Source organism: Micromys minutus (assembly GCF_963924665.1).
Source record: "Micromys minutus genome assembly, chromosome: 3".
Taxonomy (NCBI): Eukaryota; Metazoa; Chordata; class Mammalia; order Rodentia; family Muridae; genus Micromys; species Micromys minutus.
Window position 1 is genome coordinate 82369979 of NC_137972.1, and position 13701 is coordinate 82383679.

The following is a 13701-nucleotide window of genomic DNA, read 5'->3' on the forward strand; positions in this document are numbered from 1 at the left end:
AGCGGTCTAGAGAAGGATTCCTATCACAGAGTACTTGTAATTCACGTTTGCAGTGTCAGAGTACAGAACCCAGGAGGCAGCATTAACAACAGTGGCAAACACAACAGCCAAGATGTAAGGAGGGAAGCCATGCAGTTATTTATTTGGTGAAAGACTGAAACCCTCAATTCCTAGCAGAAGTAGATATTCACACCTGAAGTCCAGAGACACCAGGCCTCATCTTTAAACGAAGCCGCATGGTCTTTAACCAGAGGTATGAAGTCAGACCCCCGATGTCACTGTTTGTATTCAGTGTGGCCAAAGTAGTGAGACAAGAATACACAGTGCTGGGAGACTAGAGATGAAGACATAATGCTCACGACTCACAGCTCACATAGACAATAAGTCCAAGAGTACCTGGACACAAATAAGGGGGATAATTATATAGTTCACTGGGGAATTCTAGTCAAGACTAATGCATAAATAACTGGGCTCTTACTCTGTGGAAGAAACTAGAAAGCAACATTCCAAAAGGCAATATTTGAACATTAGGAAAATATAAACTGTTTCGCAATGACATGATGCATGTCCCAGACACTGAAGGCTAGCCTGTGGTGACAGGAGCCATCACTACAGACGCTCTTCAAAATTTAGAATCACCCGAGATCATTAATATTAAGGAAAACTAGTTGATTCATATTAAAATAATCTATAAATTAATAATCCATCAATTGTAAAAATTTAAATCAAAAGGATAATATTCAATAAAAAAGTATCAGTCCATATGAAGGATAAATTTCAAGTGGAAAAAAGTTCATTTATGAAGTATAAAATTTGAAATAATTTAGATGAATACCATTATGTTTTCTGGGTAGTTTAAATCCTTTAGTAGAGTTATAAAAGCTGGAGTTATAAAGAAAATGTTGGCATTTATTAATAGTTACAAGTTAAATTACTATTGTGTCATGACAGCGAGTTGAATTACATTTGGGAACATAGAGACTTCAAAATAATGCCTAGAGGCTCTGAAATGGCTTAGTGGTTAAAGTTCTTGCTGAGCAAGTTTGAAGACAAGAGTTCAGATCCCCAGAGCTCCTGTAATGCTGGGTGAGTGTGGTGGCCCACCTTTAATTCCAACTTTTGAAAGAAAATCTTTTCTTTTCTCGTACAATACATCCCAGCCATGGTTTCCATCCTCTCTATTCCTCCAATCCCCTGCTGCCCCTGGGGGATGTGTAAGTCACCCTTGTGAAGGTAAAAAATAGGACGGAGAGAGAGCACCACAGGCTCCTGCTGTTCCTCTAAGAGTCTTATCTGCTGTACAGGGCATTAGATCTAAATTGGTTCACAGCACACTGGTGAGACAGCTAAAAGGAAATGAGGCCATGCCAGTCGCTGATTTTCCCATTTTCACAGAGGTACTTATAAGTGATACTCCCCCAACTCCTTCTGAGTTATCTCACCAGACTTTCACTAGAGTACAGTGTGGTAGGATCGGCCTATCACAGTGAGATAGGATTGGCCAAGGATGTAGGGCTTGGGACCGGATCACTGTATATAAGCTTACTCCTGAGCAATAGACTCAGGTCTACACCCTGACGCTGGTCTTTGCAGTCTAATTTCCAGGGATATGTCACATGACAGAGACAAATGATCCCCAGAGCAAGTTGGCAAGTGGGACTGGTGAATTCAGTGAGCTCAGCACCGAGAGATCCTGCCTCAGTTAATACTGTCAAAGGACAGAGGACATTTCCAAGATCCCCTTTGAACTTCCATATGCATGTTCACCCAAGTTTAGGCACAGACACACATGTGCACATGCATACGTGCATGTGCATGCACACACTCAATGACCATGGTTTTCTAAGTCTATATATGAATGTCACTGTAATTCTGAAATGTTCTGTGAAGCTTGTGAACCTCCAAATTTGTTGTTTCTCTCTGAATTCTTCTGATTCAAACAGGTGTATGAGCTTACAAAATATCCTAAACTTAGCATGCATATGTGTGTCTATAAGGTGTGCATGCATGCGTATACATAGAATTGTGTGTTGCATCTGTGTATTGTATGTAAGGTGGTCAGCTGACATAACCACTTGCTCCCTGGTGTGGACAGTAAGTGAATGAACGACGCTACACTTCCTCCCTCCAGCTTGGCTCTAGGCCTGACAAACCTGTACCACATCTGCCTGCTCCATGCCCCAAAACAGGGACAGTAATTTCATCTTCTTCGGGACAAACTAGATCAGATCCATATGAGAGAAGAGTAGTGGATTTTTATTTACTTTTATTTACTTAAATTTTTTATTTAGCTTTTTTGTCTCATATAATACATCCTGACTGTAGCCTCCCCTCCCCCACTTCTCCCAGCACCCACCCCTTCCTCCCTCCTCCAGACTTACTGCTCCTCTATTTCCCTTCAGAAGAGCAGGCCTCCCAGTGATATCAACTGAACAGGGTATAACAAGATTCAGGAAGACTAGACATGAATCCTCCTATCAAGGATGGATGAGGCAGCCCAGTAGGAGGAAGAGGGTACTAAACGCATGTGAAAGAGTCAGAGAAACCCCATTCCCAGTGTTAGGAGTCCCACAAAAACTCCAAGCTAAACAGCCACAGCACATGCAAAGGACCTAGCAAATCCCCATCACTGGTCCTTACACGGAAGCCTTATTTGTTCTTGACTCAGTATCCCAGTCTCTCACAGCAACTCCGCAGTTACTCAGAGCTCTTAAGGAGGAAACCCACTTCCCTTGGAAGGGTTACCATCGCTCCTGTAAGTGCCATAGAGATGGATAGACTGTTATAAGTCTTGAGCACTCACGGCCAGCCTCCCTTGGAAGGGGAGCATGGAGGTCACATACATAGCCACCCCAGGCTTTGAGACCATCCCAGTGGCTTCTTGTGTCAACATGTTCCTGAAGATGAAGGACTCAGCAGAAGAGGGGAGTGCTGCCGATACACTCTGTGGATAAGCGTGGTTATATTTAAATATTCCAGTCAGTTATTATGCACTACAAACCAAGCACCGAACAGACCATCTTTTTTTTTTTTTCCTGCAAAAACCTATGACTTGATCCTCTGGCCAAGTGCCAGCCACGGTGACTCCGGGTTCAACTTGACTACTATTTTAAAATTAATATATTTTTATTCTTCAAAACATATGCTTCTCAGCTTTTATGACACTAGTGTTTGAGTCAATATATCACCAAGTGAATATAATAAATCATAGTACTATAAACTCCAGGGAAATTTTATTAATGTTTTTAATGTTTTCTCATGTGACATCAACATGTTTTCTAGATTTTCATAAATTTAGACTTTAAAAATCTTCAGTTCTTGGGTGCTGTGAGTGTTGTAAAGGGTAGAGAATCCATAACTGTGAAACAGTGTTCTTGAATTTTCATATACTCCTGATAACCATCATCTTGTTCATATGCTAATTATAGTGGTATTAAAACACACAAGTAATATTTTTTTGCAGCTCTATTGCTTTGGGCCAAAGGAATTATTTCCAGAATAAGCTGGCAGGTTCCTGCTTGGGGAATTAGGACTCTCATGTCCTTAACTTTAAAATAACTTGCATTTCATTTTATGCTTGCTTCATAAAGTGGTCATTCATTTTCTGACTAAACTGTAAGCGAAGCAGGGCCACATCAGTAGAGGCCGGCCTGCGGGCTGAGTGTGTGTGAGGCTGGAGAATGTAAAGTTAGAAGGCTAAAAATGGCAGCCAAGAGGGCTGCTTTAGGAAGCAACCTGAACAACAATGCTCTTGTAGCTTTCTAGCTATACCTAGGACTTCAGCGAGTTCAGAATTTGTGGAAGAAGGAGGAAGCCCAACCTAATAATTTATATTTTGAGAATTCTTGGGGTGAATTGTTGTATCTTCTGTTGTCACTTTGAAGTCCTTGAAGCGGAATTGTTGGGAGGGACGCAGCTGGTTCTTGGGTTCCGTGTTGGGCTCAGCGCTCACACAAATGACTTCTGGAAACCCTGGCTGACAACTGGGTGTGGACTTCGGCTGTACAGCTTACAGTGCAGACTTGAAGCAAAGCCATGAGACAATTCTGCTCTTTCTTTTTCTTTTAGTTGAAATTTTGGCTTGAAAATTATTTTACAAAATTTAAGCAGGTAAAATTAAATAAGTATTAAAATCCATGTGAAAAATACGTCTAAAACTTTAAGTCACTTTTAAAGAAACTGCCGTTCCATGTGTGCTCCCATAGTTTTTATTTCTCAGTATTTCTGTCAATTCTGTTTTACTAACAAACCATTTCCCTTTAATTTTTCTTTCTTCTTGTAACTGAGAAAAATAATGGAGTAAAATGAAAATGTAGTAAAAATGTTTTTTAAAATGAAATAAATAGCCAATGGAAAATATCAGGGTATTAGTCCACCCATGTAGGGAATAAATTCCAAGTGTATTAAAGTTCTTAGATTTATAAACTGACCTAACACAGAAAGTGTCTGATGTTACTCCCTAGTTGTACAACCATCTTCATAAAATTAACAGAGTGATTTTGAAATCTCCTGTTGTTCACTCTCTTGTTTGTTTTCCTTTGTCATTCACATAAAAAGAAGAGTGACCTAGGCCGGGCAGGTAGCTGTAGAGCTTCTTCAGTCTTTCAAATGTGGTATTCTCTTGTCTAAGTTAGAATTTCTACTGCTGTGAAGAGACACCTCAACCTGGGCACCTCTTTTAAAGGACATTTAATTGGGGGTGGCTTATAGTTTAGAGGTTCAGTCTATTATTGTCCTGGTAAGAAGCATGGGGGTGTGTAGGCGAACTTAGTGTTGGAGAAAGAGCTGAGAGTTCTAAATTTTGAACTGAATGCAGCAGAAACTTGAGCATATGAGACCTTAAATCCTATTTCCACAGTAAACTCCAAGACCACACCTTCTAATAGTGCCACTCCCTATGGGCCAAACACTCACACACCAATTCTCAGGAGGCCACTCCTACTCAAACCATCACACCTCTCATGAAGATTGTAGCAAACCTCAGTAATAGACTCAGTACTAGCCAAACTATGAGGAGGTATAGTCATGGAGCATGGAGATTTAGCCAACCTATGACCATAATATTGGAAGATATTCTAAACCACACATTCAGAAGGAGCAACTAATGGGTTCATGGTTTGTCTTCAAAGCCAAGCATTTAGAAACATCAGGGTTCACACTTTTGGAGGCAGCTGTAATCCTGTTACTCTAAAAACCAAGTTACTCCAAAAACAAAGTTACTCTAAAATCCAACCAAGAATGCCACCTCCCAGAGAACTGCCACTTCTAAAAGAACTTAGGCTCCATGCAGTAAGGGAACACAAATTTTAAGGCTAGCTAGGCATGGTGACCTATGCTTGCCATTCCAATACTGCAGAGGCAGAGATATGAGTATCATCATAAGTTAAAGGCCAGCCAGGGCTAGTGTAGCCCTGCCAATGACTAACTAACCAAATAAATAAATGTTTATTTTTTGTTCAAATGAATAAACAAAGTAATGGTGGTATGAAGCATAAGTGAAGAGAAATGAGTTTTAGGAGAGCCAAGAAAGGAAAGTGAGAACCAGTATTAAAGAGATTACCAGTGAGCTAGGAAAGGTGGCATATGCCTGTCATTCTTGCACTTTATGAACTGGGCATATAGTCAGTTCCAGCACAAGGCTAAATGGCAAAGACGCTTTTCAAAAGGTAAACAAACAAACAAAAACAAAACAAGAAGTGTATCCGACCCAATAGTATACAAAATAATCATTACAAAAGAAACTATGTACCTAAACACTTGTAGATTTCTTTGGAACACACACACATACACACACACACATACACACACACACACATACACACACACACACACACACACACACACACACACACACACCATATATGCACACCACCTCCCCTCCAAACACACTACAGCATTTCAGAGATTAATGTAGACTGTAGGGTAAGAAAAAAGCTAGTTGATATCATTCCCTAAAGAATTCACCATCTATTTATGGATGCCTTCTTGAGATGTTTTGGTTCTCTTATGCTTGGAAGTTTGTTTCTTCAGAGTTTAAGCCTTGAGTCTTTGGAACAGTGCACACTACTAAAATTTTTATAGGCGACTAGTACCTTATCTTTGCATCATTTCGTTGTGGGCCACCTCTATAAAAACTGTTGTTTCCTTCCTCCTTTAGGAACTGTGAAGGACAGAACATCAGATACAAGACATGCAGCAATCACGTAAGTTTGAAGAAAATGCAATCCAGTTAAATACCGGAGTGTTTAACATGTACCATGAGACCTGTAATGCCTTGTGAATTCCTCTATCAATTTTTAATACTTGTGTGAGTGATCACAGCTTGTGTATAGAAATATCTTCCACTCCCTGTGCTCTTTCATGTTTATGATGAAATTTGTAAATATGTCACTATGCTTCCATTCACAGAAGTGACATACACAATAGCTTCATGGTCCTTTAAGACTCCAAGTGCTTTTGTGTCCCTCTCTCACCCGGCCTCCTCCACAAGATCTGAAAACACACAGATGTGTGAAGTAGGACTGAGGCTGGGGGGTCAAATTATTTTTTGAGGGCTTCAAAGGGGACTACAGGTGGGAAGGGGCCTTTAATGGTGTTTCTGCCACTGCAGACTGCCTATTGTACCCACTGCAGACAGGTGACTCCAGGTCACACAGAATGAAGGATTTATACAAGCTTTAGTGTTTGTTTGTTACATTATCCAACACTAAGAATTAGAATATTTTTGTTTTGCAATTATAAAAAGCAAAATTATGAACCGGGGAGGTAATTCAGTTGGTAAAGAATTTGCTTTGCAAACATGAAGACCTGAGTTTGTACCTTAGAACCTGTGTAAAAATTCCAGGTGTGGTAGTGGGCTTGTAGTCCTAGCACTAGAGAGTCAGAGATATGAGGATACCTGGGGCCCACTGGTCAGTTATCTTAATCTAGTTGGTGAACCCTAGACCAAGAGGAACCCCATCTCAAAGAAGATCATTGGCATTCTTGAGGATGACTGCCAAGGTTGACCTTTAGCCTCTATGCACATAAGCATGTGCACTTGTTCTTTGGTCTGCTCATGTGCAGGATTCTCACACCAAGCACGAAAAACTACTAAAAACAACCAATCTTTTTTCATTCCAACCTTTTTTCTCTTTAGTAACATATACTTAAATTTCAATGACAAGGCTCAAAATGATGTTCTGGGGCACCGGGGAACTCTTCTGCTGGAGATGCATTTGTTCTCTTAGGAAGAAGTCTCCAGTTTTGTTAGATGAAATGATACACGATACAACAGGAACAAAAAGCCCAACATCCTGCAACACTCCATGACCCTAATGTTTGCTACAGGACAAGCCCTGGGCAAGAGGCAAATATCCGAATAGTCAGTGAACCAAGGCCAAAGAAAAACAAGGAAAGAAATGGAGAAGCAACTGAATAAAGACTTGAAGTCCTTTTACCCATCTGAATTTTGCTACTTGTTCAAGTGACTCAGTTGGGGAGAGCATCCCCACAGATGTGTTTTAGAATTCTGCCCACCATAGAAAAGCTTACCAAACATCACTGGCTAAGGATACACCAGACACCTTTTTGTTCAGAAGCATAGGGTGGTAGAGAACCCACAGATGAAGAATTCTCATCTCTCATGTTGAAGACCAACCATACTTTGATGGCAGGAGAGGGGGGCTTGAACAGAAAGAGTATGGGCTCACAGTGTTCTTTCCAAGAAATGAGGCTGTGGTTTAGGGGCTTGTGGGTTCTCTGTCAAAAGAGATGGGGACCTTGGGCTGAAAGATTAGGACACAAGGAATGTCTGTGTGCAGCGTGGTGACTCCTAAGTAACTTCAGTCTTCAGACATAAGGTTTCTGTTGTTGTTAACATTTTGCTTACTCACTTTACATCCTGCTCACTGGTCCCATCCCAGTCACCCCCTCTCACAACCTTCCCTCCCTTCCCCCACCCCTTCTCCTCTGAGCAGGTAAAGGCCCTGGGTATCCTCAACCCTGTCCTATCAGTTCTCTCAGACTTAAGCTTTGATTGGCATTCAGCATAGATCCTTACAGCCAAGGCCTGGACTCCTGAACTCAGGGGAGAATTCTCATTACCAGGAGTTTATCAGAGCAAATGTGTAGAAGAATCTATGCATGTTAACCTGGAGTTCTAATACCTGGATTCACTGACATTGTGTTTTCCTAATCAGGGTCTGGGACTAAAGGCAGTACTGAAAGAAGCGAAGGGAAGGCCTTCGACACTGTGCAGTATATTACAACTTGGCAGGAACATTTTTGTAACTTGGACAGCATACACACACACACACACACACACACACACACACACACACAAGCACTGTTAGCTCTGCACAGTGGGCTTCCTGATATCGTCCAGAAAAGGTGACATTCGACATGACCTTTGCAGGGTCCCTTTTTTTGTGTAGTAGAACCTACAAGTGGCTAGTTTCTAACAGTCTTTCATTTGGTGTTTCTTTTGGAGGTGTTCTTTTCTTTCCATTGCTGTTGCTTCTGCTTTGTTTAAGAGCCATGTCCTGAGGCTCAGTGGCTCAGTGGTTGAGGAAACTCACTGCTCTTTCAGAGGACTGGAACATGTGTTCCCATAACATACGTTGAGAAGTTCACAATTGCCTGTAACCATAGCTCCAAGGGCTGCAACACCCACCTCTGACCTCTGTGGACACATATACACACACATACCTCCAAATAAATAATAATCCTTTAAATAAAGATGTGTGTCCTTTCAAATTTGTCCTCTCAAATCTGTTCTCAACTATGAGACTAGACTGGGCTATTTTAAGACATAAAAATCTCTACCGTGCTGTGAGCTGCACCTAGCTAAGCCAGGCAACTCTAAGCTGGGTAGGGTTAGTGTAAAACAATGAACCAAGTTGCCGACAGCCCCTATACTTCTTAGAAAGTGGCAGCCATGACATAGTTCACTCACCATTAGAAAACATGAATGCTCAGAGTGTTTCTAAGTTCCTCTGTCTGAGATGTATTTCTTCTGGACAGTTGAGTTCAAGGCAGCACATGTTCATTGAACATACTTTGGTCCCGTGTCATATGCTTACTGTCCCTCGATGGAAATACACGGGATGTAATGATATTTAAGCAGAAACAGGTTTTGAGATCCTGAATCCCAAAAGTAAGGAACACGGGCTACTTTCTCCTTCTATGGACATGGGCACCCATGTCATAAAAGGGAGTGCCAGCCCTTCCTGTGACTTCTCACCTCTGATCCTGTGTGTGCGCACATGCATATATGTGTGCATGTGCATGTGTAATTTCAAATATTTGGGAAAGTTTGACCTGGCAGAGACCAGTGTGCCTCTGAGTAGTCAGTTCTGGCCAAGGATGACAAACGTGGCCACCCACTGGGCAAAGACTAAGCTTAGGCAGACATCCTAAACTTGTGTTAACTAGCACTCATTACATTTTTGAAGCTTTATTGGCTTTTAGAAGGCAGGCAGGCGGACTGTTCAGGTGCTAAAGAGCCCTTGCCACACCTGTGAGCTCACTGCAAGGGGTGGGGTGTCTGCTCCCAGCTTTCATACACACTTTTCTTTGGTTTTAAAGAATTTGAAAGAGAATACTGACCATAACTTATGGGGAGGTAGATGATGTCATTTTGCCATCAGACACATGGAAGACAGAGTCCCCATTTCCACAGAAATAAGTTAGCCAACGTCAGTCTACTTTCCTTGGCTTTGTCTCATTCATCATGACTAGGGTTCAGATTTTATCTAGCCACAAAGGCAACAGAAATGAATGCAGTCGGAGTCTGGAATGCTTTACACCAATGTGGTACAAGTGAGCCCGTGGGAAAGTTTCCTGGGCGTGGTCTACACATTCTCCAACTATTTTCAAAGGATTTGAGAATGTTTGCTAATACAGAAAGCACATGCACAATTGGTGCATAACATCTGGAGGGGAAATACAAGGAGAACAACTGTCCCTAAACTGGGATAACATCAATAGCCTAAATACTGATTCATCTGAGTTCAGCGAGTTTAATAGGGGTTGCTATGGTGATTGTGGACAGGGTCGTTCTCCTAGAGTCTCCTTGCCTACGCTTCATTTCATGTGGCTCTAAGTTGATAGTAGAGTTGGTGCAGACCTGGCTTCAGAGGGCTCCTAGTGAGGCAGTGGAGGTGAATTCAGACTCACAGACCAAGTTAGACTCTGGGAAATGTGTTAGTATGTACTCTGCCCTTGCTTTTTCAAAGATTCCAACCATCTAGGCAAACGTAATTCAACTCTAGTAATGATGGCTTGTTCTTCTGCCGTCTGGAATGTGTCTGGCTACATGACAGTTTTACCTAATTCATCAGGTCTCTTTAGACCTGGAGGACAGAGATCTTATTGTAACAATAAAAAAGAAGTTTGATATGGGTAAAAAAAGAAAGGACGTGAAATAAACTGTATTTTAGAAGCATGTTGAAGAGCATTCACTATTTTTCTGGAAAACTAGGGTGAGGTAAGATTTTTACCTTACAATATTTATCTGAATAACTCCAGCAGTAACAAAGAGTTAAGCTGGTCACAGTTGCTCAAGGATGAGGCAGAGCAAAATCAGCTGCAAGTTTAAAGTACAAGGGCAGCCAGTCTGGGCTTCAGAGATTCTACCTCCAGAGTACAATGGAAAGAACTATAACAATGACACAGAAAACACAGAGCCCAAAGTCAGAGTCAGATTCATGGCCAACCTTCAAAGGAACAAGGCAAATGCATCCAATGCTGTTTGTCCTCCTGGCAGGGTAAGAAAAGAATCTGTAGCCCATTAAAAAAGGAAGAAATTATTTAGGGTAAGAAATGTTAACACACACACACACACAAACACAAACACACACACACACACACACAGAGAGAGAGAGAGAGAGAGAGAGAGAAAGAGGGGGGAGGAAAGAGGAAGAAAGAGAGAAGGAGAAGGAGAGAGAGCGCATACACTACTGAATGATCATTTAACTTTCTGGACATCACAAGCCACTGAGAACAAAATTAAACAGTAAAAAGATTTCCAACACAGATGACCAGGTTTGATGCCTTCACTGTAAAATGTAGTAAATTTATCTGCTAAAAATAATACAAAGGCAGGAGAGTGCATAAAACAAGGGATTTTCAAAGATTTGGTATAAAAAGCAAACTTGCAAGACTATCTATGAATCTTAAATAACATGAAGGAAATGTAAATTAAAGAAATGGAATCTATTATACACTTCTGATTAGAAAATTATAATATCCAACTAAGGAAGAAGAATCCACAAAGGTAACATGTGTAGCCCATAGCTAACAGTAATACACTTCTGGATGACCGTTTAGAAACACTGGAGTGGTCTATAAAATAGACACACACTTGGACTCAAAAATTTATTCCAGAAACAAACCCTTGGGAAAGAATCAAGACTGGTATAAATATTTAAGTATGGGAATCTTTGTAACGTATTCATTTTAATAGAAATTTTCTCTAATGTTCTTAAATGAACATTAATTACCTTCATACCAGGGAGAGTATAAAGTCATAGAAACAAGAGTATTAGAATGTGAACATTTGTCTCATCCAGCATCTTGCCTTAGAACTATCTAGAAGGAAGAATGCACAACAATTAAAAAGGTCAGGAGGTTCTCCAGGTCAGCAACACTTGTTTTACTGTTAATATGAGGCCGCCCCAGGGTGTCAGGCTTCATTTGCTTTTGTCACAGACACAGTTTTGAGCTAGCTTGATGAGGACAGATGTTTGGTATTAGTAAAGAGCATTGGGAGATGAGAGAGAGAGAGAGGAAGAGAAAGATGAAGGGAGAGGGAAGGGGAAGGAGAGGGGGAGAAGGAGGGGGAGGAGAGAGGGAGGGGGAGGGGGAGAAGGGGGAGGAGAGAGAGAGAGAGAGAGAGAGAGAGAGAGAGAGAGAGAGAGAGAGAGAGAGAGAGAGAGAGAGAGAGAGAGCACAGCCAGCAATTCTCAGGAGACACAGGTTTTGACAAGGCTCATTCCTCCTTGGGGATTTGTAGGCTAGGGGAAAATTTGGGGTGTCTGGAGACACAAAATGAGACATGAAAGTGGAATGAAAGATTGGGAAGAGGAAGGTGGTCAGTAGGATTGGAACATGGGAGGATAATGGTGTGAATATAATCAACACATCATATACATGCATGAAAATATGTTAAGATAATTATCATATAATTTTTATTAAAATATTTTAATAAAAGACCAGCAGTTTGGGGTTAAAATGGGGTCAAATGATTCCCCTGAAATAGCCCCTGAGAGGCAGGACTACTTCTGCTTTTATGAAGACCTTGAATCATCTTGGAAATGTATAGGTCTTTGAGTTCCCCTTGATTCAAATTCATTTGGAAGTTTACACACAAGATGGCTGAACCAGGGCAAATTTAGCACCTACATATCGTATGCCTTAATTGGCTGGGAAAAACACTTGGAGGGAAGAGAGATCAGATGAATTAACTGGTTCCCCTGAGTAGGTCCACATTGCAGATTCCACTGGAATCCCACAATGTAGAAATGCAGATTCAGTTGGTAGGGGGTGGGGAGGTAAGTGGGAGAGAGAAACTGAGGAAATGAGGTGTGTCTCAGAGAGTGTGAGTCTGGTTCAGCCTGGCTGACCCTGTGGCTGGTTACCCTGCAAGTGCACATGGTTCCCTCTGTCTACCTGCAGGACTGTCCAGCAGATGCAGAAGACTTCAGAGCCCAGCAGTGCTCAGCCTACAATGATGTGCAGTACCAGGGTCATTATTATGAATGGATTCCGCTTCACAATGACCCTGCTGCCCCATGTGCACTTAAGTGTCATGCTCGGGGACAGAGTTTGGTGGTAGAGCTGGCACCCAAAGTGTTGGATGGGACTCGTTGCAATGCTGACTCTCTGGATATGTGCATAAGTGGCATCTGCCAGGTAAGTCACTGTTACCACACTTGTCCTGGGTTTAGGGACTCGCTGTGCCTATTCTCAGTAAAGAGGTTTTGATCATTTTGGTGTAAATGTATTCCCCAGTAGAGAAGGTGTTGGCTTTCGGGAAGTGATAGATTTCTCCCTCTGTTTTGATTGCTAAGAAAGGTTTTCAAAACACTGAGTATCTGGCATTCTAGTCAGGATTTCTTTATTTAATGTGATTTTTGCCTGTGCAGAATCAAAATATATGAGTCCTAATATTTCCCTGGGATCAGGAACTCTCAATGTAGGACATGCAAAGCAGACTTCCCCTGAAGGGTTTGATGTAGTATATAGCTTGCTACTCCCTCCCAGGGAAAATGAGGCTACCAAAGCTTTGCTGTGATCTTGAGGACCACACTCTATTGAGAGTGCTGATTTGGAAGGGTACTGTGGATCTCTGGAGTCAAGGGCAGTCCGTCAGATGTGTCGGGTGATTTTGCAGAGCTGAGATGATTGGGACCAAGGCGTGAACTCCAGTGTATTGTAATGAGTGAGGATTTAGACAGGTTCCAGAGGCAGTGTGAGGACTAAAGGGACATCACAGAATTATTGTCTTCTCTGAAGGATGCTTACTCCTCCCCCCATCTCTCTCTCATATGTGTATACATGTGTGTATTTGTGTCTATATATGTGTGTATATGTGTGTGTGCATGTGTGTGTGTTAGCTCATGTGAGAACATGTAAAGGCTTAGAGGTGACATTGGGCATCTTACTCAATTATTTTTCACCTTTATTTGAGACAATCCCTCACTGAACCCAGCGTGCCCT

General features: G+C 41.6%; 1 protein-coding gene across 1 annotated transcript in view; it reads left to right on the plus strand.

Annotated features, from left to right (window-relative positions):
* Positions 1-13701, plus strand: part of ADAMTSL3 (ADAMTS like 3) — a gene marked incomplete at its 5' end in the record, with an annotated part of 198667 nt that overhangs the window by 39485 nt on the left and 145481 nt on the right. Inside the window, 2 exons of the mRNA XM_080914464.1 lie at positions 6158-6203; positions 12658-12894. Of these exons, the coding sequence (XP_080770590.1) occupies positions 6158-6203; positions 12658-12894 (283 nt within the window). The remainder of the gene's footprint in view (positions 1-6157; positions 6204-12657; positions 12895-13701) is intronic.